At 44.8% G+C, this 23,767-nt stretch overlaps 1 protein-coding gene across 7 annotated transcripts in view; it reads right to left on the bottom strand.

The window, feature by feature from the left end:
* Positions 1-23,767, bottom strand: part of COL26A1 (collagen type XXVI alpha 1 chain) — a 135,356-nt gene that overhangs the window by 21,497 nt on the left and 90,092 nt on the right. For all 7 annotated transcript variants that reach the window (XM_026037006.1, XM_026037007.1, XM_026037000.1 and 4 more), the window contains 3 exons: positions 13,875-13,936; positions 3,825-3,978; positions 954-989 (listed from right to left, as the gene is read on the bottom strand). In XM_026037006.1, coding sequence (XP_025892791.1) covers positions 954-989; positions 3,825-3,978; positions 13,875-13,936 — 252 coding nt within the window. The remainder of the gene's footprint in view (positions 1-953; positions 990-3,824; positions 3,979-13,874; positions 13,937-23,767) is intronic.

Genomic DNA, 23,767 nt, shown 5'->3' with positions numbered 1-23,767 from the left:
TATAAATCAGCCTGAGTTATCCACTTCAACCTTTGCAACTCAATCCTGCAAACTTCTAGAGATGCAGAGCAATCATTTTCTGCTAGCATCCTCAATCACGCCGCTGCAGTAGAGCTTTAAAGAAGCGGGCACTTTCTTTCCTGAAGGTGGAAGGCACTAACAGAAAGCCTGGCACTGAGCAATGTGCCAGGCAAATGCTCATGCTGGTGACAAATGGCGTTATCAGCATAAAAGAGAACTAGTGCAAAAGGGAAAAGGCAGAGGGAAAGATTCAGTGCAAAAGGTGGAGGAAAACGAACAGGTCAAATCTTCAGCTGGCATAAATCAGCACTGCCGTGGTGACATCAAACTTTCAGAGAATCAAAGCCCATGAAAGCTCTCATGCCTTCTATGGGAAGGGCTATGGGAAATATAAAAAAGGTAGAGGGTGAATATCTTACTGCCAGAGACTAAAGCAGAACCCTGGATTTTCTTTCCGGCCTTACTTTAGCCTGCAAAGTAACCTCCGTTCCTCTTTCCTTCTCTATTTAGAGAAGCAGTTTCTTCTGCTTCTTTATAATTTTTTTAAATATGTTTTTTATTTTTCCTTCTCTATTTTTTCTCTATTTAGAGTGGAGGATGTTAGTGCCTGTTTGAATGGATGCTCTGACCACCACGGCAGCTCTCAGAGCCCCTGGCAGCCGACACCAGAAGGCAAGAACAGCGTTTCTCCTGCTCGCTGTCATTGCTTGCCCTTGGGCTGGGCTTTCAGCTTGTTCTGCTGGGGTAATCAAATGTCTCAAAGAGGTTAAAACTGGTGCTGATGAACCATGAGCAGTCCATGAACCAACATCACCCCAAGAAGAAACCCAGCCACTTTGTAGCTTACTTCTTTGCACAAGACCATGCACAAGACTGGGCATGGTGACATTTTGTGCTTTAAAAGAGGGAAATAGTAGGTTATATTCACTTACCCTGTGGTATTAACTGTTCTTCTACACCTCTGCGTCCTTTGGGTTCAAATTTAGGAGGGTCAGGGTTAAAAAAAAAAAAAAAAAAAAAGAAAGGGAGAGAGATGAAAAATTAGGTCTCCTGTTGCCAACTGGCTCAGGCAGAGCATATATATTTTCTTAATGCTCAGTAAAATGTATCCTGTTGATTAACAAGCTGATCAGAAAGGCCAGTAGTGCAGCTGTCTCAACAGCTCTGATTACTTTTAAACGATTGTCTATTCTCAGCCCTGTCAGTCACTGAAGAAATAGCTACCCTAAGAAACAGTAGCAGGTTTTCCTGGACCTGGGCCTGGAAAGGCATCAGCCAGCTCCGAGCTATCCATTGGAAATGGAAATGCAGTCATTCGGAAACCCACTCACTATGCAAAGCATCGGGCCCCCATCGACCCTCCTGGTGTTAGGCAGCGACATCCTGCCCCTGGTGCCTCTGCTCTGCAAAGCTGGCAGTGTGCAAGCTAGGATTTGAATCTGCTTTGGCTGGGAAAGTAAAAGCAGGACAAAGTAGGCAATGTTTCACAAAGAGCTCTGGGCAAGGGAATGGGAGGACCATTGGCATAGCTTTCCACAATCCCAAAGCACATAAAACACTCGGTTTTGACTTTGACCTAACCTAGGATTACCTCTGTTGAGAGGTCTCCCAGGCTTACCATCCATTTAAATGAGCCTGGGCCAGCTTTGTGCAATAAATTCAAGCGCTGTGTTGAAATCACACAAAAGGGGCAATCTCCCCCATCCTAGACCAGCTTCCTCAAATTCCCTGCATTTCAGCAAAATCCAAAGTGCATTTTTTGGTTGGCTCTAAATTATAAATACTAATTGACAAGGGGAGGGATGGGAGCCCAACGGAGACCCCACTGCAGGAAATAACCTCACAGCACGTGAGTAAAGCAAGAGCTGGGCTTTGCAGGGTGGCAGCAGCCCGGGGGATCACACTTCAATGAACAGCTGCTCACTTCCAATTGCTGAAAGACACTGTCCTGACCTAAAATAGCCCTGAGCACCCTGATGTCTGGGTATTATGCTCCAGCTGATATGCTGCACTAAGTTAAATAAACCAAGGCTGGAGCAAATAGAAGGTAACGACGAGCAAGGACTACACGTGGTGTGTGTTTTTGAGAGGAGACCTCAAGCTACCTCCTGGATTTACTGCTGGATGGAGGATCACTCCTCCTGCTGATACAGGATCACAGAGCCAGTCTGATACAACCTGTATAGGAGAACAACTTTGCTTTGCAGCACTGTGTAGGAGAGGGGCAATTCCCTGCTCCCTATGGAGCACAGAGAAACTTGTGGAGGGAGCCTCAGGCATGAGGAGATGTTTAAGTGGAAGGGACAGAGTCACCAATGCTTTTGCCGGATTGACTTCAGTACAACGAGGTGCAGATGCAGAGGCACTGCAACAGCAAAAAAATAAATGACATGGAGAAGGAGGAACGAGCATATAATGGACACCAGGGGAAACTGCTTCAATTCAGTTCCTGGCAGCCACCACCATGGTTCTGAAAATGCTTTGAGGAACATATTGTTAGCGAACCTCCCTCCATGTTGTGGCAGCTTGTCAAATTATAAACAGGGATGACATCTGGTCTATGTTGGTTGCTCCATGTCTGCTGCAGTCAGGAAGGGCTGTGATAATTAAAAGAAAAAAAAAAGGCAAAGCAGGGCCTATAGAGGATAAAAACTTCCCTGGGAGCTGGCAAAGCGACTGACAGACAGGACTGACTTTGGAAACAGAGAGCAGGGATCTTGAAGTGAGAATGCTAAGGTCAAGGAAATTCAATGCATGGTGATCTGTCTAGCCAAAAAGACTCAGAGCGAGCTTTCTCAAAAACGTATTTTTTCTTCATGCCACAAGAGGGATCATAAAACAGCCCATTGTGTTTATGGTAGATTTAAAAAATATAACACACAGTGTAACTTATGTTGCTATTCATGGTGAAAAGGTTCCTCCTCATTAAGGCCAGGGTTACCCCTACCCCAACCCTCTGCTTTCTGCCTGGGAAATGCTCTACCTGACTCCATATAGACAAGCAGTAACTGCTCCTCTGTAACTGCCTTGGCTCTCTGGAGCTTCTTCAGGAATGTCTTAATCTGTCTGTGCCTGAAAATCCACAGTCCTCGGACATGCACACTGAAGGACACGGCGGGTATGAGGGTAACGGAAACCTCACTTTGCTAAAACCACAATTCAGTTCTTGGTGCACTCTTGCACCAGCAGAGATAGGGCTTAGGGTCAGACCCTTAAGACTGGCAAAAGAAGCCTAAAACACTACGTTCGAAGCTGAGCTGAAGCATGACTGCTCTGTGCTTGCCCAGCCACAGAAAGGGGTAGAGGCCTGAGGAGAAAAGCTGGAGGTTGCTCAGCTCCCGCAAGAGTGATTCTCACCGCCATGAGGAAATCATGTTCAGCTCTCTGTGTCTAAACTGGTGGCTTGAGATCGCACTGGTGAGGATTAAATTCCCTCTTTGTCCACGAACCTGCACTCACTGTTGCATGAACACCAACTGTTGCACTCACAGCTCGTCAGAGAGGGAGGGACAAGAGGCAACAGTGAGACCTAAGACCTCTGGTTTGAGGCAATCAGACCATAAAGCTAATTAGTGCTGGTTCCATCCTAAAACAGAGGCTGAGAGTCCTCCAAATGCCTCTCTGCAGGGTGGTTTTCACTCTGAAGAGAGATGGCCCACCTGAAAATCTTAACCCTCTTCTCCTTTATGGACTGGCACAGACCCCTCTGCCACGCAGGTTCAGTCGGGTCAAGTGGGCCTCTTGCTCAGCTGCCCTACGGGGACAGTGCTGAAGCTGGGTGAAGGGCGGGAGGATTTTCTTACCAACAGATTCCACTGTTTTCTGCAAGATGGTGTCAGGGTTGAGCAGAGGGAAGGCATCAGGCAGCAAATCGTCGTACCACGTAGCTGTAGTTCCAGTGATTGGCAGGTTGTTTTCCAAAGGTGGGCTCCTATCTGCCGCTTCAAGCAGAAGAATCTAGATAGGAAAGAGAGGAAGGGAAACAGTGAGCAGGAGGGCTCCGTGCAGGGGCTCGCTTCAGAGAGAGGCTGACATTCAGGGACTCTTTGCCTTGACAGCAGGAGCTGTGCATAACTGCACATCACAGGCTGCAGCATTTTGGTATTAAAGCTCCTCTGTCTTGCTGGCAGGAATTAGAATAAGGAGCTGCCATTATAAACCCCTCAAGGTTCCCAATGGAAGCCACACACCCTCCTTAGTGAGTGCTGTGCTGCCTGTGGAGATGCTCAGCATCGTGCAGGATCATCTCCTTGGGGAGAAAAGTCTGGCAGAACATGGAGCAGGTTTTAGGGCACAGAGCCTGTGTCTTCTAGGTTACCTGCTCAAAGCCAGAGCCATCAGGTCAGGAATGACTAAAAGGTGATCCAAGCTGAAGGGCATTAGGATGCCCCAGGTTAGAAAATGAAGATGCTGCAGGACAAGCTCTGTCTGGAAGTCAAAGTCCAAATGCAAGCAAATTAAAGAAGCTAGAGAACATGAAGCTTTTAAAGAGCTGAAATGTTTTAATTATGGTGCGAGTAAAGACGAGCCAGGCAATTTCCTCAAAGCACACTGCTTAGTAGTAATAGGGTATTACAAAGAGTCACAGCTGTTTCTGTATCTTGTAAACATGCTACCTTCAAATGAATCCACATCCCCATGTGTGTTGCTCAGCAATTTGGGCCATTTACTATTTAAGCTTCTTCGTAAAGTGAGTCTGTTCTCACTCTGTGGTTTAGACTCCTGTTCAGCAAGCTCTGCTTTGCTGGCCACGAGCCTAGGAGTCAGTCTGCAAACAGCCTAAATGCTCATGAGAAGTGCAGGACACTCGAGCCAGGTGGTCTCTGCCCACTGACAAAAGGAGATGAAGATAAGTCCAGGGGAGCACTCGGTGCACTTCACTTCTGTGACAGATGTGCTCCTTACCCAGCTCAACCTGCCTTTTCACACATAGCACTATTCAGGTGTCAACCACCAGGGATATCATCTGGTCATGGGAGGCGCCTCCTAGATTTCTTCCCCCACTCAGGCATTAACCAGCAATAACAGTCCTGAACTCTCGTGATGGGGAGATAAGGGTAACTGCATACACTAGCCAAAAGTCCTCTGAAATGAAAGAATGACTATAAGTCAATCATCTTATCCCATAAATGTGGGGACAAGCCAAGAGCTCCTTGAGCTCTCCTTACATGGCAGAGGGCTGCATGCCAGGATGTCCCCTTGAGCAGGGATGCCTCTCAAGGATACTCCTCAGGGTTGAGAGATCCTTACCACAACACGTGTGGTAAACGACTACAGCGCGCTCTCCTTCTGAACTTGTAAACTTTATTTTGTAACTGTGCACAAAATCCCTTAGTGATAAACCATTGACCAGGTCTGGGACTAGGACTGGATCCAGCTGCATCCAGACTCCTCTCAGGAGGAGCTTGGAAAGCAAGAAGGGACCAGCCTGAACCTTGTGACTCAATGGGGGGTGTCCTAGATAATTCCATGTATTATCTTGAACCTCCACGCAGTAAGTAATGAGCAACCCTGCCACAGAATCTCATGAAACCATTGTCCATATCAATAAAACTTGTGTGAAATTTCCTTCACACAAGCAAAGTGCACTGTATCACTCACCCCCCACACCACTCGTTCTGTGACAACCACCAATAGGTTAAATTATATTTTTCTTATGACTGTATAAATATATATATCTTCCCAATCTACATGATATTAAGCAAGGGTGAGATAACAAAATAGCCTTTGTGACTTTTTAAAAACAGATAAACCAAACTAATCTTTCAATTACAAACCAGTCAGGAACATGGACTCAGAGCATCAAGCATGGGTGCCATGGTATAAACTGAGGCTTAACCCAATTGCTCAGTAGGAGCTAAAGCGAGTTGAGGAGTAGTCCAGGAGTCCACAGCCATTGCGTTGGCCATGCTCGCACCCTCAGTGTAACAGCCAGCTGCTACAGCATCGTCTTATCCTGACTGGGAACCACCTAAACAAATACTGATTTGGAGATAAGGGAAATAGGAGAGAATACGACTCAAACGTCCCACTAAATTCTGACAATTTTTAGCTTTTACTAGCCACGTTTGCCCTCACATAAGGAAGTCACACTGCAGTTACAAATGAGGGTGGACTTGGCTCTGCGTGCTTGTTTTTAGCTTGCAGTTATTACAGAGTTCATCACTTATTTATTAAGAGAGGCAGCACTACAGCAGAGGCAAAAATAATGAACTTGCTGCAAAATGCTCTAGCCCGAGGGGAGGGAATTGGACACTAATTAAACTGGGAGCAAGCCTAAGTGCAAAGGAACCTAGTGCAAAGGAACAGACAAGCAAAACGCTTCCTTCCAAGGATCCGTATTCACTCACCTGGGGTCTGGCTTTCTGAGAGGTAAGAAAGCAAAAAGCAACAACTCCTGGCAGCGGCCGCCGGGGCTGGGGCCCCTCTGCAGCTAGTGCTGTGCTGCTGAAGGCTGCATCTGAAGCAGAGCCATTCCAAATCATTTTTATGGGTGATAATAAAAATGTGTTACCGCATAATCAACATAAAACAGTGGCAGCGGTATCTTTTTCATTAAAACAATATGCTCTGAATGAGTACTCTGCTGATAAATGCTGCAAAAGATTTAAGGCATGCACAAAATAATCCTGTTTTATAAATGGACTATATATACTTTACAGTCTTTAAGGCTCAAGCTACAGTAACAAGCTTGTTTTCCCTGGGCACAAAGTGAATCAGGGAAACTCTGGTCTTGGAATTGCTGATAAATTCAGTTTTTATCATCAGGACTGGAAGGACGCTCAAAAAAAGTGAAACAGAACAAGGACAGATCACACATCTGTGGGAATCAAAGGGTCAAATTACGATAAGAAAAACATGAGGGATTTAGTCTCACCCAAATTTTCAAACTGCACGTTTTCAACAAGGAGCATCCCAACGCAAGCTTGTACAGCCCACAGCACGAACGAGTCCTTGGGCATTACTGTACAAGCACCAGTCATCTATTTTCTACCTCTTTCTGTTTTTCTTAAAGCTGCCAGTGCTACAGTCAAGGGACCTGAGCAGAATTCCCACTTTCATTAAGTTAAAAGAAAAAAAAAAAAAGAGATTTTTCTAAACCTCTGAGTAAACTATTGGACAATGATACCACAGAGCTTCTCAGCTGGAAAACAAATTAGCAAGACATGTAACGTATTAAAGCCTTGGTATTAGAGTCCTGCTACTTTCTAGTCGATGTGGTTGCAGGAGAGAGGAGGATAAAACCTACTCAGTAAGAATGGGCAGCTTGGAAATCTGTGTTTCCAAACACTGCCTACCCGTGTTACCATTATCGGTTGCAAGAGCTGTTAGGAAAATGGAGAATGAAGGCAGAAAACACCCTAATGACATCACAGGAATGACTGAAAAGCATCTTGATGCTGTGGGTGATGTTCATCACCCTCTGTAGAAAGGACAGAGTGGAACTAGATGCTGAGCACTCTCTGAGGGTGGCAGGCAGGGCTGATGGCAAGGCCATTTCTCCTGTTTGTGTGGTACTGAAGAAGGTGAAGGATGGTCTCAAGCCAGAGAAACACTTGGGCTGTTGTGTTTCTGCACGTGAGGAACACAGGAGGGATAACTCACAGCACCGGCCAAGGGTTTTGCAGGCCACAGGCAGAGGTTATTGTGGGAGAAACTCAACCCTGGGCCCTGCAAAGCCTCTAGGTTTTGCCTACAAAGCATCTTCACCCATGGCTCAAATCCCAGCTCTTCACTGCAGGACCTGCTCATGCACAGGGTCCTCAGCTGGGACATCAGCTGGAGCTCAGTCCCACCTCCCCGCTTTTGCATTTGCCAGCATAAACTTTCTAGACTTCAGACACATACCACATTCTCATGTCACATCAAAAGCTCAGCCCAGGGACAACAGGTTTGGGAGGAAGGCTTCCATCTTTTTGAGATGTTCGGTCTCAGTGGAGGTTTTGGCTTGCAGTGCTTTTCAGGAACCCTACTTTGGTTGTTCCCGCACATCAAAAGAAGATTTCACAAGCACAGCCTCCTCCCTTCATCCATCCTCCACTTGCATTCCTGAAGTCTCATTGCTAGTAGGAGCTACAAACAAAGGAAGAACAGCCGGACTTCCAAAGATTTCAAAATCAATACAATAGGGTTCAGAGAGCTTTTCTTTTTCTCTTTAGATTAAAATCCATGGAAATGCACAGGGATATAATCCAGACGGACATTATTAGTTGATAAACAGGGGATATTTGGTCTCTCAAAGCACTGGCAGAATGAAATCCCCTCTACCTCTGTTTAAAGAGGAGGGAAAGAAACTGAGCATGAGTCTCATCAGTGAAAAATTCCACTGTAAAATAAGACTCCTTTGATCTCGTAAAGACGCAAAGTGATTAATAATGGTAATTGCATAACTAGTTGGACATATCTTTCTATATAGCAAATTATTTGGCAAATAAAAGGGCAGTTTTTAATCATTTATCCAGACACAGAGCTAAACTGGGAGTTTTAGAGCATTCAATGGAGAATGGTATCTCTTCTGTAGCATTACGAAACCTGTGACTAGAAGGCTCCAATGTGGACCCTGCTCTGACTGCCTGGTTTCAAAAGCCAACAGACACTCAGTAAGTGTCTACCAAAATCTAATGAACCGAGTGTCAAAAGAAAACGGGAGTGACTTCATCCTTATTGCATCCTACAAGCTGTGGCCAAAGGGGACAAGATAATTAGTGCATGGAGGAGTTTTCATTACATTGATTAATTATGTAGGCAGCGATAGTTGATGTCAACGTTGTGACCCACAGCAGACCAAAAGGCAAGGTTTATGTCATCAGCTATTGTGTGGAAGACGCAAAAACCTGAAGCAAAGGTTTCTGCCAACTCCCAGATCATGTATAGCCCATGATCTTTCAGCAAAGGTGTATTTTTGCACGACTCTAGGGACTCCTGAAAAGAAGATGCAGCAAATGACTGTTTCCCCAACTTGTAACTTCTCAGAAAACCACAAGCTGGTAATAGTTTAGGCAAAAAACGGCAAAGTTCAGAGTATCTTCAGATGAATGAGACTTTACCGGAGAGGCAGCAGCAGGAAGCCAGGGCAAGGGGAAGCCCAGGGATAGGCTCCTTCCTGCAGGCAGGTTCCTGGTGGCTGCAGCCCTCGTGGGTCCCAGTTCTTGGAGCTGCTTCGGGAGCTTGGCTACTATTGCTGCATGCTGGAGATGTGTCTGCCCTGCTGTGAGCCTGTGGGCCGGCCACCACTGACATCCCCGTGCATCACAGCCAGGGCAGGAAGCAGGCCATGGAAAGCATCCAGCAACCCTGAGGCCGTGCTAAGAGCTTGCTGCAGAGCGAAGGAAACAAAGGAGCTCAGAGTGAAATCAGATCCGCCCCCTTATTACTTTGAAACACCTGATAAAAATAAACTGCAGCTATAACCTTCTATCCTCAAAATCACATCATTCTTCTCTGCCCAATTTATTGCGTGTCACCCGCCAGGGATGTAATGGCACTCTGGATGCGGAGCCCGGCCAGGCTGGGATGAAGTCAGTCTCATGAAAGCAACATCTGTTCTCAGCCATGCTTTAAGATCCACTCTCTGGTTCTCATCAGGTGAGAAGCCCTCGATGGTGACGGGGAGATTTGCATCAACCAGCTCCACAGGCCAAAGGAATCCCCTGCTCATCCCCTCCACTCAGCTCTAAATGAAACCTGCAAGAAAGAACAGCCACAAGTGGAAAGGCCAAGGGGCTTTGCCATTTCCTTGCTTGATTTGGTGCAAATCAGGGGTTTTTTGGCTGAAAAAAAAATAACCCCCAAGTCCCTTTTCCTTTATGATCTTACTTACGAAGCTCCACTAGAATTTCAGATGAGAGTTGAGCAGAAGTCTGCATTTCTGGACAAAGCAAAGGAGCTGAGCCCTTCTATCCCTAGGGCTCCCTCTTTGAAACCTGCTCTTGTCCACAAGAACACTTCGCTTCCTTAAAAACAAAGTTGATAAACTTAATACTCCCAGGTAGTAGACACACAAAAGCATTTGCTAACCAACACAGGCATGAGATTTGCTTGGCAAAACAAGTTGCATGTTACAGGAAAATAGAAAATTTCAAAGTTATAGAATAAAAATATCAAATGTGTGTGAATAAAAATGCAGACCTTGTAAGTTTAAGACAATTGCATGAGAGGGGAGGTCATGGAGGAGTTCTTTAGAGCCTCTTTGTGGTTCTGGCACATTATTTTCAGCATTTGCCAAACACATGGAACAGGCTTGGGGGATAGACTTCCCCATCCCTCCAATAGTGATAAGAAATAAGATCCAACAATTACTGGAGTTGAGAATGAAAAGATTGCAAGTGTCAAGCTGGAGGACAGAGGCATGTCCAAACCCAAGAAAGGTCATTATCGAGCTTCAAGAGTCCTAACTGGAAGAATAATTATTGCTTGTTAGAAAAAAGCTGAGGAAATAAAGATTCTTTTCTCTACTGAACAGAAAGAAAATAACTAACTGCAAGTGCAATCCCATATAGCCTGGAATATCCATGAATGCCCTTGAAATATCAAGCAATCCCTAATGTTCACTCCGTAGTCCAGGTGCAGCCTCACAGCCATGGAACTGAGTTTTCACTCCTAGCGCAACTTCCAGCCAGGTCAGAGTACCATGGATCCTATTTTCCAAACATCCTATTTTCCAAATATTTCTCCATTACACCAGGCTGGCTAAAAAGTCCATCAGAGAAGAAAAAGGCAAACCCCATAAAGTTTCACAGGCAGATGTCAGTATTTCATTAAGCTGCTTGCAAGATAAGGCTGATTTAAAATCATTTTGCTTGGCCATTACATTAAAAATCCAAGAAATGGGGCTTCAGAATCAAAGGATACAGGGCAGTGAAGGTGCTATGTGACCATGTCTTCTAAATGAAAGAGGTGACTTAATAAAAATAGCAATGGGTTGATCGAAACTGTGTACCATGCACACGTCTTCTTTAAAAACTTTCAGAATCTTCTGTGTGGGGATTCACGTTACAAGGACTGTTTTCATCCAAAAAGTATGCCTGTCATTTATCAATCACACAATGAATCAATCAGACACTGGATCTGTAATGTTATCTCCCAGCATTAAAGTTGTAGCAGAACACCACGAACTTCTCAAAAGTCGTGTCAAGAGATAAGACTGGATTATATCAACTCAGATCAGGTGCTGCACACAAGCTCTAACCAAAAGCTGGGATTAATATCACATTGCCTGCAACCCCCTGATGGAGTTTATCACAAGGAATCAGGGTGGAGAATAAAATGAGCATTTTTACAGAGCTGCCTGCTTGCTTTACCATAAGTCTTGCATGCCCAGGGCATGCAGTGCAAAAGGAAGGGCTGGACCCTACTGCCATAAAGAAGCTGTATTGGCCCAAGGAGAAGGTTTTCCTTTGGAATAAAAGTAGGGTTGCTTCTGTCCTCCCACTATGGAGCCTCCAGGGGACCATTAGTGCTGCAGTAATGTCAAGCAAGGTGCCACGGAAAAGCAGCAAGATTCAAGATATTTGGTACGTAGCAAGAGGGCAGCCTTTCCTCCTCACATACTTTCTGGACTCCAGGACACTCTTCGTGATACCACAATCAGCTACCCAAACGAGCCTGGTATGAATCAAAAGGATCAGGCAAATTTCAACCTGCATCCAGGCCAGACCACAAGGTAATTTGAAACAGGGGAGATCAGAATGGAATCTCATTCTAACCTACTTACCTCATTTTTTTGCCAAAATAACTCATACAGCCACAAGGAGCACCTTGTCCAGCCTTCCTGAGAGCACAGGATGCAAAGAAAAAAGGTTGTTTTGCCTCACATTCAGCTGTGTCTCATGGTCTCTCTCTTCCCCAGGGGCTGTGTAAGCCCAGGTCCCTAATGAATCATTTTTCCTGCTGTCATCTCTGTGCTTATTCTTGCTTCTCATTTTCTAAGCTAACTCTCATATTACAAAATCAGAGGGTTACTTTCATTACCTCATTTGGACACTGATCTTACAAGTTGGATGAACCAACTCATTCTTGTAATGGGAAAGATGAGAGTAATTCTGGTTACATCCCTGGTTTTAGGGGGACGGCTGTAATAACATGCAGAAGAGGAGGCGGGAAAGGACGACAATACAGATTTGGAGCCTCCTCGTCCACAGCTGAGCTCAGGTTTCACATACACTTGCTCCTCACAGCCACTGGAGGACAAACATGCATTTTAGGCACCTCACACATAACCCAGGAGGGCTCTCAGATGCCTCATTGCAGAGGCAGGCATTAGCCTCTTAATAGTTTGTTATCTCACACAGGTATTGAAAAGTGCAAGCCAACAGAGCCCAGAGGCTGAGGTGAGGACTTTGAAACAAGTCTTTGGTTATGATTTTCCAGTAAGCCAAATATAGAAATCCCTGGAAGGCCAAGGAAGGTATAGCTGGCCACAGGCTAAGCATGAGAAGGCTGATTTACATCTCTTTGAGGCTGTTTCTTTGTCTTACTTGGACATGGGATTTCACACGCAGAGGTCAGTCACCAGCCCCTCATTCCTCTCCTAACGCCTCCAGTTCGTAGCTGCCAAAGAACACTCACCTGACAGGTCTCACTGTTTAGCAAAACACACCACTTCATCTTTGTTCTTTACAACTACAACAGTTGTTTTCACTCAAACAACTCAGCTCCCTAGAATTTCATTTGCCCTCGCTTCATTTTCCCCTAGTGAAATATCACTTTGAAGGCCTTTGAGGAAGCTCCAGACAACATTGCTCATTTCAACTCAGACAATTCCCAAATTATCAGAATATCATTGACTGGCCTTAAAATCACCACGCATCTACCTCTCTCTGCAAAAGTTTCTCCCCAAATTCTTTTATGTCGTTGATAACCATCAGCTAATGAATAATAACAGCAGCAAATGCCATAAAAGGGACCCAAGCACTGTATCTAACAACCAGGATTGGGCTGTCACAGAAGAGACCAGAGATCAAAGGGGACTGACTGACTCAGCTACTTTGTTCTTAGACCACAACAATTAATCTGACTCCCAATAGGTAGAAATTAAAACAATTTGCCAAGAAACACAATGCAAAGGTCTGCCCTTAACATTTTTCACCACTAAACAATGCACAAAAGCTTCTTATCTCTCAGAAAAGGCATAAGGAATGGACAGTATCTGAAGGGCAGAAAAATTAACAGCTGTCCTCATAGAAAAACGACATAATATTAGTCCTTTATCTCACCCTCTATATCAATAAGGTTTCTACGGGGCATTTTGGGCAGACAGATCAGAATTACAGTCTGTTTCTTTCCTCAGCTAAGCAGATCACTGCTTTACATCCCTACCTTCTTATTAACCAGCTGAAGTGATCTTTTGTCCAACTCCGGTCTCTGTTTCTTAGGCCAAACCTGACTGATGTCAACATGTTCCCACCAAGATCCACGAGTCGGTTATTACACCCTAGCAGTGGCACAGCTAATGCTCCAAGTTCTTCCCATGTCTGGGGCAGCAGGGTGGGGGGCTGAGGATGGACATTTGCTGCAAGCTCTTTGTCCTCACGGTACCAACAGTCTCACTCTGGAAGGCACGTACAGAACTTGGAGTAAAGCAAGTGCTGGATGGCTAGTTGGGTAGAGCAAAGCTGCAAGAGCAAAGCTGAACTGTGAAGAACCAAACAGCTCTCTCAGACACAGATGCTTATTCTGGGATCACTTTCGTGCCACATCAGATGTGTATCTGGGTTATCTCTGGAGTCCCTGCTTACCTGCAAGTGGAAAGACAGAGGCATGATCTCTCCTGGGTTGCAAGTTCACTCTCTTCTTTGCTGTCAACAAACTCCTGGAAATTTTTGTGAAGAAGAGCAACAAAGCAATGCCCTTACCTTGGCCTCAAGCGTGTTTAGCCTCTCAGTCATGTCTGCTAGTCTTGTGCAGTTCAAGCATTCTAGAAGGAACAAAGCAAAAGGATGTAATTTCTGCACACGCTGCATTTTAATCTACAACTTTAAATCTGCAGTCCCTGACCTCTTTTTCATATAAGACAGACATGCACAAAAACATTTCGAGAACAGTTTGGGGGAAAGGTATTAAACTCTGCTGCATGTGAGAGGAGCCACAGACTCATTACATGCCCTTTCCTCTGGATGTTCGGTGGCACAGAAGGCAGAACTGCACTAGATTCTGCAGAAATGCATAGGAAACCAAGGAGCAAACAAAATGCCCTTCTCTGTGGAGTCCTGGTCCATCCTTGAGCTCCCGGTCCCTGTAACCACTCCTGTAACAAATCATCAGTCTCACTGACAGTGAGAAAACACAAGACACACCCCAGGGCTGGAGCAGACCAAAGCTGCAGCATGAAGTGGTTTATATCTCACTTCATTGCAGAGAAGCAATAGATTGGCAGCAACCACCAAAGGGGTCTTGACGGGATGTCTTCCCAAGAACGAACGTTCACTTAATAGGCTCAGAGTGCAGCTTAAAATGATTGCTTGATACACAGGACATCACTTATCTAACCAGGAGGCCTGCTGCTTTGCCTCTGTTTTCATTTCAGCAATTTTGAAGTGAGTGAAGGAGGATAAAGCCCTGAACAGAGATTTAATCAACAAGTCACTTTCCCATCACTTCGCAGCAACACTGGACTGCACATTCCCCACCATCAGAGAAGCTCTCCAGACTGGTCCAATTCACCTCTAACAGCTTCTGAAGAGCAACAGGTTTTAGAAAGGGAAAATTACTTGCAACAGAAAGCATTACAGTGAATAAACCATCCACACTCATGCAATGAATTACTGCTGTTCCTGTCCCAGATGAGAAACCACATACCTGGGAGCATGTGTGGTCCCAGGCAATGCTGAATTACTCCAGTGCCAAGCCAAGGGGAGGAATGGGTGAACAAGGGTGTTCAGACCAAATGTGACAAGGACACCTGGAAGCCAGCTGGGTCCTTGGCAAATCCTGGCCCATTTTGCACTAGGGTCCCAGAGGAGCATCTCCAGTCCTCACCCACAAACACCTCCCAGTTCCATGGAGCACACGGTATGTGCTCAGGGCAGTCAGCCATACGTAGATTTAAGTGTGTGGCTTAGAGGGTCAGGAAGGTTGAGGGCTCCACCTTGCTGATTTACAGGCTAAGAAGATTGCTCTAGAGCTAGTGGCAACCCATCACCCACCGCAAAACCTTTCAAAGAAATTTGCTAACCCTCTTTCCCCAAAGTGCACCAAAAAAAAAAAATCTCCGAGATAAGCATCCCAAAGGAATTAGACGTACACCCTCCATTTCATAATGCTCAGCGTTTTGCCAATGAAGCATCTCAGGCATGCTTGGATTAAGAAATTTCTTCATGGGTCAAAAATGTCATGGACTTTTCTTTTAGTCAAGAGGAAATAAAATTTATTTATTTTTATTCTCTGCAACAAACATGAAATAAGGAAGTGCCATAAAGGCACAGTCCCACGGTGAGGGGGAGGCTTCTTTGGTCTGGATCTGCTCGGGATGTGTGAAATGGAGAGTTATGTTCTGTATGTAACTGGTTTCATGCTTTTGATCTTGCTCACCCCAATAGAAAGATAAGACTGAATAATTCCAGTGCTCCCCAGAGCCAGGAAGCGTACCAGATGTGTTACAAAGCAAATAAAATATGGAGCCTTATTCTCCCCTCTGCTGACTTTCACATTCTAGTAACTCCCATAGATTTCAGAGAGACTCACTTGGACTGTCTGAAATCCATCTCTGTCCAGAATATGAGATGCATGAATCATGTAAGCACTCCTGGAGAACTCAGGTCATAGAAAGGGTTCGTGCCACCCATCTGCAGAGGTGTGAAACTACCAATCCACAAGGAGATGAACAACCAGCTTACAACAGGAAAATACTCTAGCCTAGATCAGCTAGAGAACTAATTAAGCACAAGTCCAATTTGAACTCTGATCTCTTCCTTCTTCAAGTGCCTGGAAACTCAGCTTAAGGAGCGGGTGTTCAAGGAACCTGGCTTGGACCCAAATGACATTTGACAAGCTCAGAAAGCAGAAGATCCAATGCAGAAGTTTTTATTCCTACGGCAAAGTGTCTTGCAAGCAAACCCTCCTGACACTTACTCAGCTAACAGACACACGATGCTTTCCACCATGCAAAGCGAGACCAATACTAACTACAGCTATAACAGGACCTGTATTCAGAGCTCGCTCTGACCATGCCAGAAACAGGGGTTCTTCAAGGGCAGGATCATCTGTCCTTGCAGAAAGGCTGAGGAGATGGCGACAGATTAAGCTAGTAAACATCTTCCCAAACTAATGTGCCCTGAAGTATTTAGCTACCAGGTGCAATGGCTGGTTATTCCAGGGCCTGCACCCATACGGTAGACTTTTCTGATCAGGGAGGAAGCAGGCTGGTTTATTAAAACTAGCTTCAGAGTCTCACATTGTTATTCCACATACAATAAATATAACATTGGGACAAACACCCATACTCGCTGACCTTGGAATTCCAGCACAGATGCTTTCCATATCTGCAGAAATTCATCACTTGCTGCTACACACAACCACAGTTTACTTCTCTCATATTCCTAGTTGGCCGATTTGTATTTTTCCAGCTAAACTCCAAGCAAAGAGTTGTGATTTCATTCTGTGAAGCCCAACCTCAAAACACATGGTGGAATTTGTTGTAGAAATACTCCATCAGGGAGGATAAATAATTGTGACAATGAACAGGAGATTGCCCCAACGCATCATGAGACATCCAGTTCATTTCTATAATATCTTACTGTTACCGTCCTCAAACATCTCTCCTTCCTGGGCTCCCCCGACACTGCTCTTGCTGGAACACACAGAGCAACATGATGTGAGAGACCTGGGACTACCAAAGACGCCTTCTCTCAGCCACAGCTTTGGGCTCAGGCAACATCTGGGGAGATTTCTCTCCCCAAACCTGCCTCTGATAAGTGACTTCCAGCACCGCCTTTCCCTACCGCAGGTGCTGCCTTGCACTTGGTATTCCTGCCTTGCAGGTCTTGAGCAGCACCAGGTTTAATCAATAAATACTTGCTCACTTCAGCCACTCGTGGCCAAGAGCACCTCAGGCTCCTCACCCAAAAGGAGATAATCAAAACAGGCAGGATTTTGCAGTCATCAACAGCTTTACATTGAGACATTCTAATGATTCCATCGCAATTATTGCCCTGGCACTGACAGGGTTAAAAAGGGAGCGTGGGGCTGTAGCTCAGAGAGGGTCCAGGGGCAGCAAAGCTTCCTCTGGCTACCTTGCCCCATTCCTCAGTGCGGCGCACGCTCGTTTGCACCCCGGGGTCTCTGCAGAACATTACCTGGGCCTTTGGCTTCCCTACAGCCAGATGCTCTGGAGATACAAATTGCACAGCTCAACCAAATTCAAGGGATCACAGCTCTGTCTCTCTTTTTCTTGATGGATTACTTCAAAATTCATAATTCAGAGAGGAGGAGACAGCAGTGGATTATAGGAAAGGGGAGAGCGCTCTGGCATTTCACCGGTTTGGTTTAAGGAACCTGAAGGATTCGCAGCAGCTGCCTTGAGGCCGTCCTTGGCCATCACTGGACGTGCAGCCTTGCAGCATGATGGGGCAGAGCGCCCAGCGGGGCTGCAGGACACGAGAACTGAAGCGCAGAGCCTGCTGCAGCCTGCTCGAGGCTCTCACTGACACCCTCTTCTCCGCCGAGTCTCACTTTTATATTTCCAAGGCAATGTTTCCTTTTTAAGGGCCAAGAAGTGAGAGGTTAAGAGAGGAATAAAAGTTAAATAGGACAAAATGAATATGTTTGATTTTGGGGATCAGACCTGACTGGGAAGTCCTCCCTTGCCCTCTAACCACCTCCAGCACTTTCCAGGCCTGGACACCGACTAGGGACATCAACCAAGGGAGCCAGCAGAACCAGGAGAAGACAAGTACCACAGCAGAGCTATCAGTGCAGATCTCCTAGGTGGCCCTCGTAAGGGACAGCCAGCCCAGGCTTGCACCTCTACCCTGATTTAATTTGTCCGATTTGACCCTTCCAGCCTTTCTACATGGATACCAAGTTTCCTTATGTGGTTTGTGTTCTGGCTCTTTGCAAAAGCTTTTGCCAGTGCTCGTGAAGGATAACAGGCCCAAGCCATAAATCACAGCCAATCTGGGATCTGTTTTTTTCAACAGCTTTCCTCTAACGAGAGTCAGATGTTGGCTAGATAGACTTCATTAATTGTACTTGCCTAGTATCAGTCAAGTCTATGTCTCTGTAACAGAGCTGGGCCACGTGAAGGGCTGATGGCATCAACAGAGAGGAGAAAAGCTTGGGCTGCCTGGTGGCCTCAGAGCTGAGGAGAAAGAAAATCCAAGGGACAGAGAAGAGCAGGAGAAGGAGACCCTGCCCCTCGGGTGGACATCGCACGGCCCAATCCCTGCTCAGCGCCAGCGGGAAGGATGCCAAAAGTTGGAGCAGGAATTCTTCCTCTGCAAGGAGACATGGTCTGACTTCAGCTTAGCTGGGACCACCTGGATCTGCTGCAGTATTTTATCCATTTAATGCCATGGCATTTATCTGTTAGGTGCCTGGCCATCACCTCTTGGCAAAGCCAGGGGCTAAGAAAGGGACTCCAAAGGCCTGGGTCTCTCTTTCTTTCAGCAGCAATAGCTGCAATAGCAAAAAAAAAAGAAAAAAAAGTGCCCCCAAAAATGGACTGAAAGAATTGCTACTTTTAGAACATTCTTTTTTTGCACTCTTTCTGGTGAAATAACCACCCAAACTTGGAGACTGCTCCCTTTTGTGCAGTTTCCCTAATGTACTGCCCACGCGTCACTGTGTTTCCTGGGAGTGCGGCCAGGATCAGGATTAGGGCTTTTCACAGATAAGGAGAGAGAAACTCAAAAACTTCAAAAATGGTCTTGTTGGCCATAGAACGATGCTCCTTTCTCTCCTGTCGTTACTATCAGCATTTTAAAAGATGGATTTTTTCCCCCAACTGTAAATTAAGACTTTTAAAGTTGTCTATCACTATGAAACAGAACATTTAAACATTTTTGCCTTTTTTCCTATCATTATTGATAATTCCCCAGCACAAGGAGACCCCGATCATTGCCAAACTCTCTCCATTGTGATCTCCCTTAAATATACATCTCCACTATTATAAATTCCTCCTTCTTATCCATAACTTAACCAGATGTTTTTAAGAAGCAACTCAAATTTCCCTTTTTATAGCAGCTGCTATCTGTTTTTTTTTCTGCTTGTAAAATAGTCATATTTAATTTTTATCTACTTATTTTGCTGTATTCTTAAACAGGAAGAGGCTTTTTCTTCTAAAAAGCAGATAATTTTTTCATTATCATGAAATTGTGTGATTTTGAAGCATTTGTAAAATTAGAGATGGGCAAAACTGAATGGAAAAACAAAACAAAAACTTTGCTACAGTTTAGGAATACTAACAGCTATTTAAAGCTGTTTTCCAAGTAAAATTTTATGTAGTTTCAGGTGGAAACATAGGCACCATTTTGTAAATTTCTGTAATATTTTCTATAGATTTTTTAAGAATAATTTGCTCATTTCTTAATGAGATTTTTCTACCTTTAGTTTTGAAATGACATTTTTTTCAAAACTCATCTAAGTAAAAAACAAAATGAAATGAGCTAGTCTCAAATGAAGTTAAATGGTTCACTTCCAGGCAAATGAAATAATTTTGACCCAAAAACTTTACTTTTGTTATCATATATATACACACATATATATATAAATAAAAAAATACATATAAATATATATATAATTTATATATAAATAAAAAAATGTACCACTAATTTTATACAAAATTGCTCTCAGCTTTGGGATTTGCACTCCTTTGTGGTGCCAAAGCCCTAATTCTGCTGGTTAGGGCTCTACTTTATTAGCACATGGCATTAGGTCATGATTATTTATTCACAGGCAACTCTGAGATGAGATGATAGCTGATGGCCTGTTATGCCACTCATGGCAGCCTAATACTACAGCCTGTGAAGGGCGTCCTGAGACTGAAGAGGCCAAATGCAAAATATGACAACTTCTGGATGCCCACATAGGCTACAGCCGTTCCCAACAGGAATGAGAGGTGCGCTGGGAGCCCAACCCAAATGCCTCTACATAAACGCATGCAGCATGGGGCATAAACAAGAGGAACGGGAGATGCAGGGCCATGACCTCTTGGCAATTACTGAGACATGGTGGGACAGCTCTCATGACTGGAATGTGGCCATGGAGGGCTTGAGGCTTTTCAGGAAGGACAGGCCAGGAAGCTCATCTGGAATTTGAGTTAGTGAGGGATGTTAGAGACAGCAGGAAGGGCCTCTATAAATATATCAAAAGCAAGAGGCAGATTAGGGGAAATGTTAGCCTGCTGCTGACTGGGGAGGGTGCCTTGGTGACGCAGGATGCAGAGAAGGTAGAGTTATTAAATGCCTCTTGCTTCTGTCTTTACTGCTAAGGCTGGTCCCCAAGAATTAGGTAAAAGTTTTAGGTTCCCCAAGAGCCCAGGTAAAAGAGAGATAAATGGGAGAGAGGAAGACCTTCTACTGGTTGAGGAAGACTGGGTTAGGGAGTATAAGACTAACTGGACACCCATAAATCTATGGGCCTGGATGCACCAAAGAGTGCAAAACTTCTCCACCCTGCTGTTTTTAACTCCAAGCTCATAAAACACGTCCCCATCTAGGGACTAAACATCCCTCTGCTGTAGCTTGGATTATTTCTATTTGCTTAACTCTGGCCTGTGATCTTCTCTCAGTTAGGAAGAGTAGAAGAAAATAAAAAAATAATTTCAATTGATGTCTTAAAGGCTAAGGAATCACCTTCTTTCTCATCCTTGCCCACCAGCGTGGTCCTTAGTGAGAAATATCTGACTGCAGCAGATGAACACCCTGATACTCTCTGATGAGACCGAGCCCTTATTTGCAAATTGCCTGTTTGCACTTTCTTGGATTTATGACGCCAACGCAACTATGACCAACATAGCTCGCGTGCCTGCAAAAGCCACTGCATTTGTGGGAGGTCGAGGAACTTCACTGTGAGGTTTTAGCTGCCTCCGCCTTGAAACTTGTCTCCAAATTGTTGCTTTAAACAGCATGTTCAGACACGTGAGCAAAGACCCAGCCAGGCCAGGGCCGATTTCTCCTGCAGCCCAGCAAATGTTGGGTGAAGCTGCAAAGCTGCACATCAACCAGCCTCCCTCCTATGCCAGCCTCTTCACGCACTCACCTCCAGTACTGCGCTACTCTTTGACTCATAGGAGTCAAAGGAGCCCCTATGTTTTACACCCACCAAGAATTTAGCCACCGAGAATTTTGCCCCAAAAGCCTTATCAGGAAACTCTGAAGTGCTTAAGCAAATCAAGTCTCTTAGTTGGTTTAAGTTCCTCTTTTCCATGAAATGTATCTGGAAGACACTCTCCAGCACTTTACAAAAGCTAATTGCTGAAACCCAAACAATCACAGCCCACAAATCCTTTAAACTTTGAGAATTGACTTAATGCTGAACAGCTGCCAGGTTCTCATTCCTTTGCAGCAATGAGAGCCGCTTTCTTATCAATAAATGAGGATTCCTGTGTATGCAACACTCGGTAATGGCAATGGAAATGAGTGGTCAAATGCCTCTGCTTTGAGATGAAGATATGCCCAAAAGGTTGCAGGCAACAAAAAAAGTGCTGAGTGCAGCTACAGGACAAGCAAAATGCACATTCAAAATAAACAAGAGAGCAGTCCCCTTCCTGAAGCGCGAGGACAGCCAGCGCAGGGGCTGCTATCAGCATGTCAACATTTGCTACTAATTGCTGTGTTTCAAGACTCAAGACACTCTGCTTTTTATCAATAGGAAATAACCAGGTTATCTCCAAAAACTGTTGTTAAATGGAGACTCTAATGGTGACAATTTCATTAGCACAAAAGCAATCTCCCGTTTTAGCCCAATTAGTGCAGTGCTAAATCATCGGCCGAGACCTTGCCTTTTGCAATTGAAAGGGCCACATCTGCGAGACTCTTCAGTTGCATGTGGTTTATATTATGCTGTAGCACAATATGTATAAACTCACACTATTCTACACTTCCACAGCACCTCATCTGGAAATCTGAAAGCGATTTATGAATGGTGGGCATCTGTGACATTTTACAGATGGAAATGGGGGCACAGAGGGATTCTGTAATCAGCCTCAGACTTGCACAACGTGTCAGCTGTGGAGCACAGACTATTGTTTGTTGTGCAGCAACATCTAGTTTTCAAACACGCGGGGAGACACATCTTCTCCCTGGCGTCCCTTGCAGTCATGTCCAAGAACTGGCCACCAAGAGATAGTGTGAACGTGTGTCCAAATGTGCGCTCTATTCTCCACTTCTTGTAATGCAAACGTAGCTCAGGACAAGAGTTAATATGCCTGGAAGTTTGTCTGCTTTTTTTTTCCACATCAGTTGATCTAGTAAAAAAGATTGATTCTCCCTACAAAGCTGGCCATGCTTTAACAAATCATTTGATTTGATGCAAAGGACTATATTCAGATAGTTTAAATTCCGCTTTAGTCCCTGAAACTAAGAGTTTCTGATGGATTGAATACCTAGAAACAGCCAATGGGAAACACCCACAGAGACACCCACCTTGGGCACGGTTTAAAATTATCCGAGTATGGCCAGAAGCATCTGCAGATCTCTATATCGTAGCAGTTATGAACCTATGAGGAACATCACAGTGTTACAGAGAACAGCCAGTCTTTTACGTACAGTACAGAAATACAGCAGCAACTCCCATTTCCAAAGCACTGTGTAAGCATCACACCACAGCACCTTCCCATCTTGCCTGAGGCAACGTCACCAGTTGCTCCCAGGGTATCAGGATGCAGCTCGTTAAGGAGTAGAAAAAGCCCATGAAAAAAACCTTAAGCAGTTTAGACACTCCTATTAGAAAAGTTTCAACGTCCTTAGCCTGAAAAGCCCGGAGTGAGTCCCAGCTGCACGAGGGACAACATCTCCCTGCCTTGCTGTCTGACCATACTCCCAAAGAGTCTAGCCCACATCCTAAAAATCAGCAGATCATTTGGAGCTAAGAACAAACCATAGAAGGAAATGTCTTTTAGCACAGGATAACTACAGAAATTCTAAACTGAACTGCTGATGAGGAGGATTTTTTGCACAGATAAATCCTCCTTCCCTTTCTCCCAACGAAACAAACCAGCTGATATCTTCCAACCCCCATCATCAAGCTAGCAGAAAAATAAGAGCCTAAGTTAGACTTTTGTCTGGACAAAGCCTTAACTTTCAACAGATGCTTTCAACAGGTGCTTCAACAGATGTTAGCAATGGGATAAACTTAATTTTAAATTGATTTAATATCTTGTCTCCTCAAAGATCCCCGATGCACAGAAAGAACCATCACTTTGCGCCCTGTATGGACATTGAACAAAAACAACAACAAAAAGACAAATCGAAATAGAGGAAACACGACTGCCTTGTAGCTGGGTCAATAACCAGGAATTCAGAGGGTGAGAATATAAGTTCTGCCAGTATGATACCCTTCCATGTGCCCCTCCACATGGCAGCTCCAAGAGCACAGAGTGTGAGGGCCACTGTGTTGAAATGTGTATGCACATGCCAGAGAAGGTCCAACTAATGGAGAGATCCAAGTACAGCATCTTTAACTGTGGAATAGATTAGGAAAGGGGAGAACTAGGATAAAAACCAATAACTCTACTCGCAGAAAACTAGGACTGACTTTTCTATTCAGATATGGGCCCTGAGGACCGAGTCCTAAGTGGGTGGCTCGGTGC

The sequence above is a fragment of the Nothoprocta perdicaria genome, unplaced genomic scaffold (assembly GCF_003342845.1).
Source record: "Nothoprocta perdicaria isolate Ctin4 unplaced genomic scaffold, notPer1 scaffold_189, whole genome shotgun sequence".
NCBI lineage: Eukaryota > Metazoa > Chordata > Aves > Tinamiformes > Tinamidae > Nothoprocta > Nothoprocta perdicaria.
This window is presented reverse-complemented; position numbering and strand designations above follow the sequence as displayed.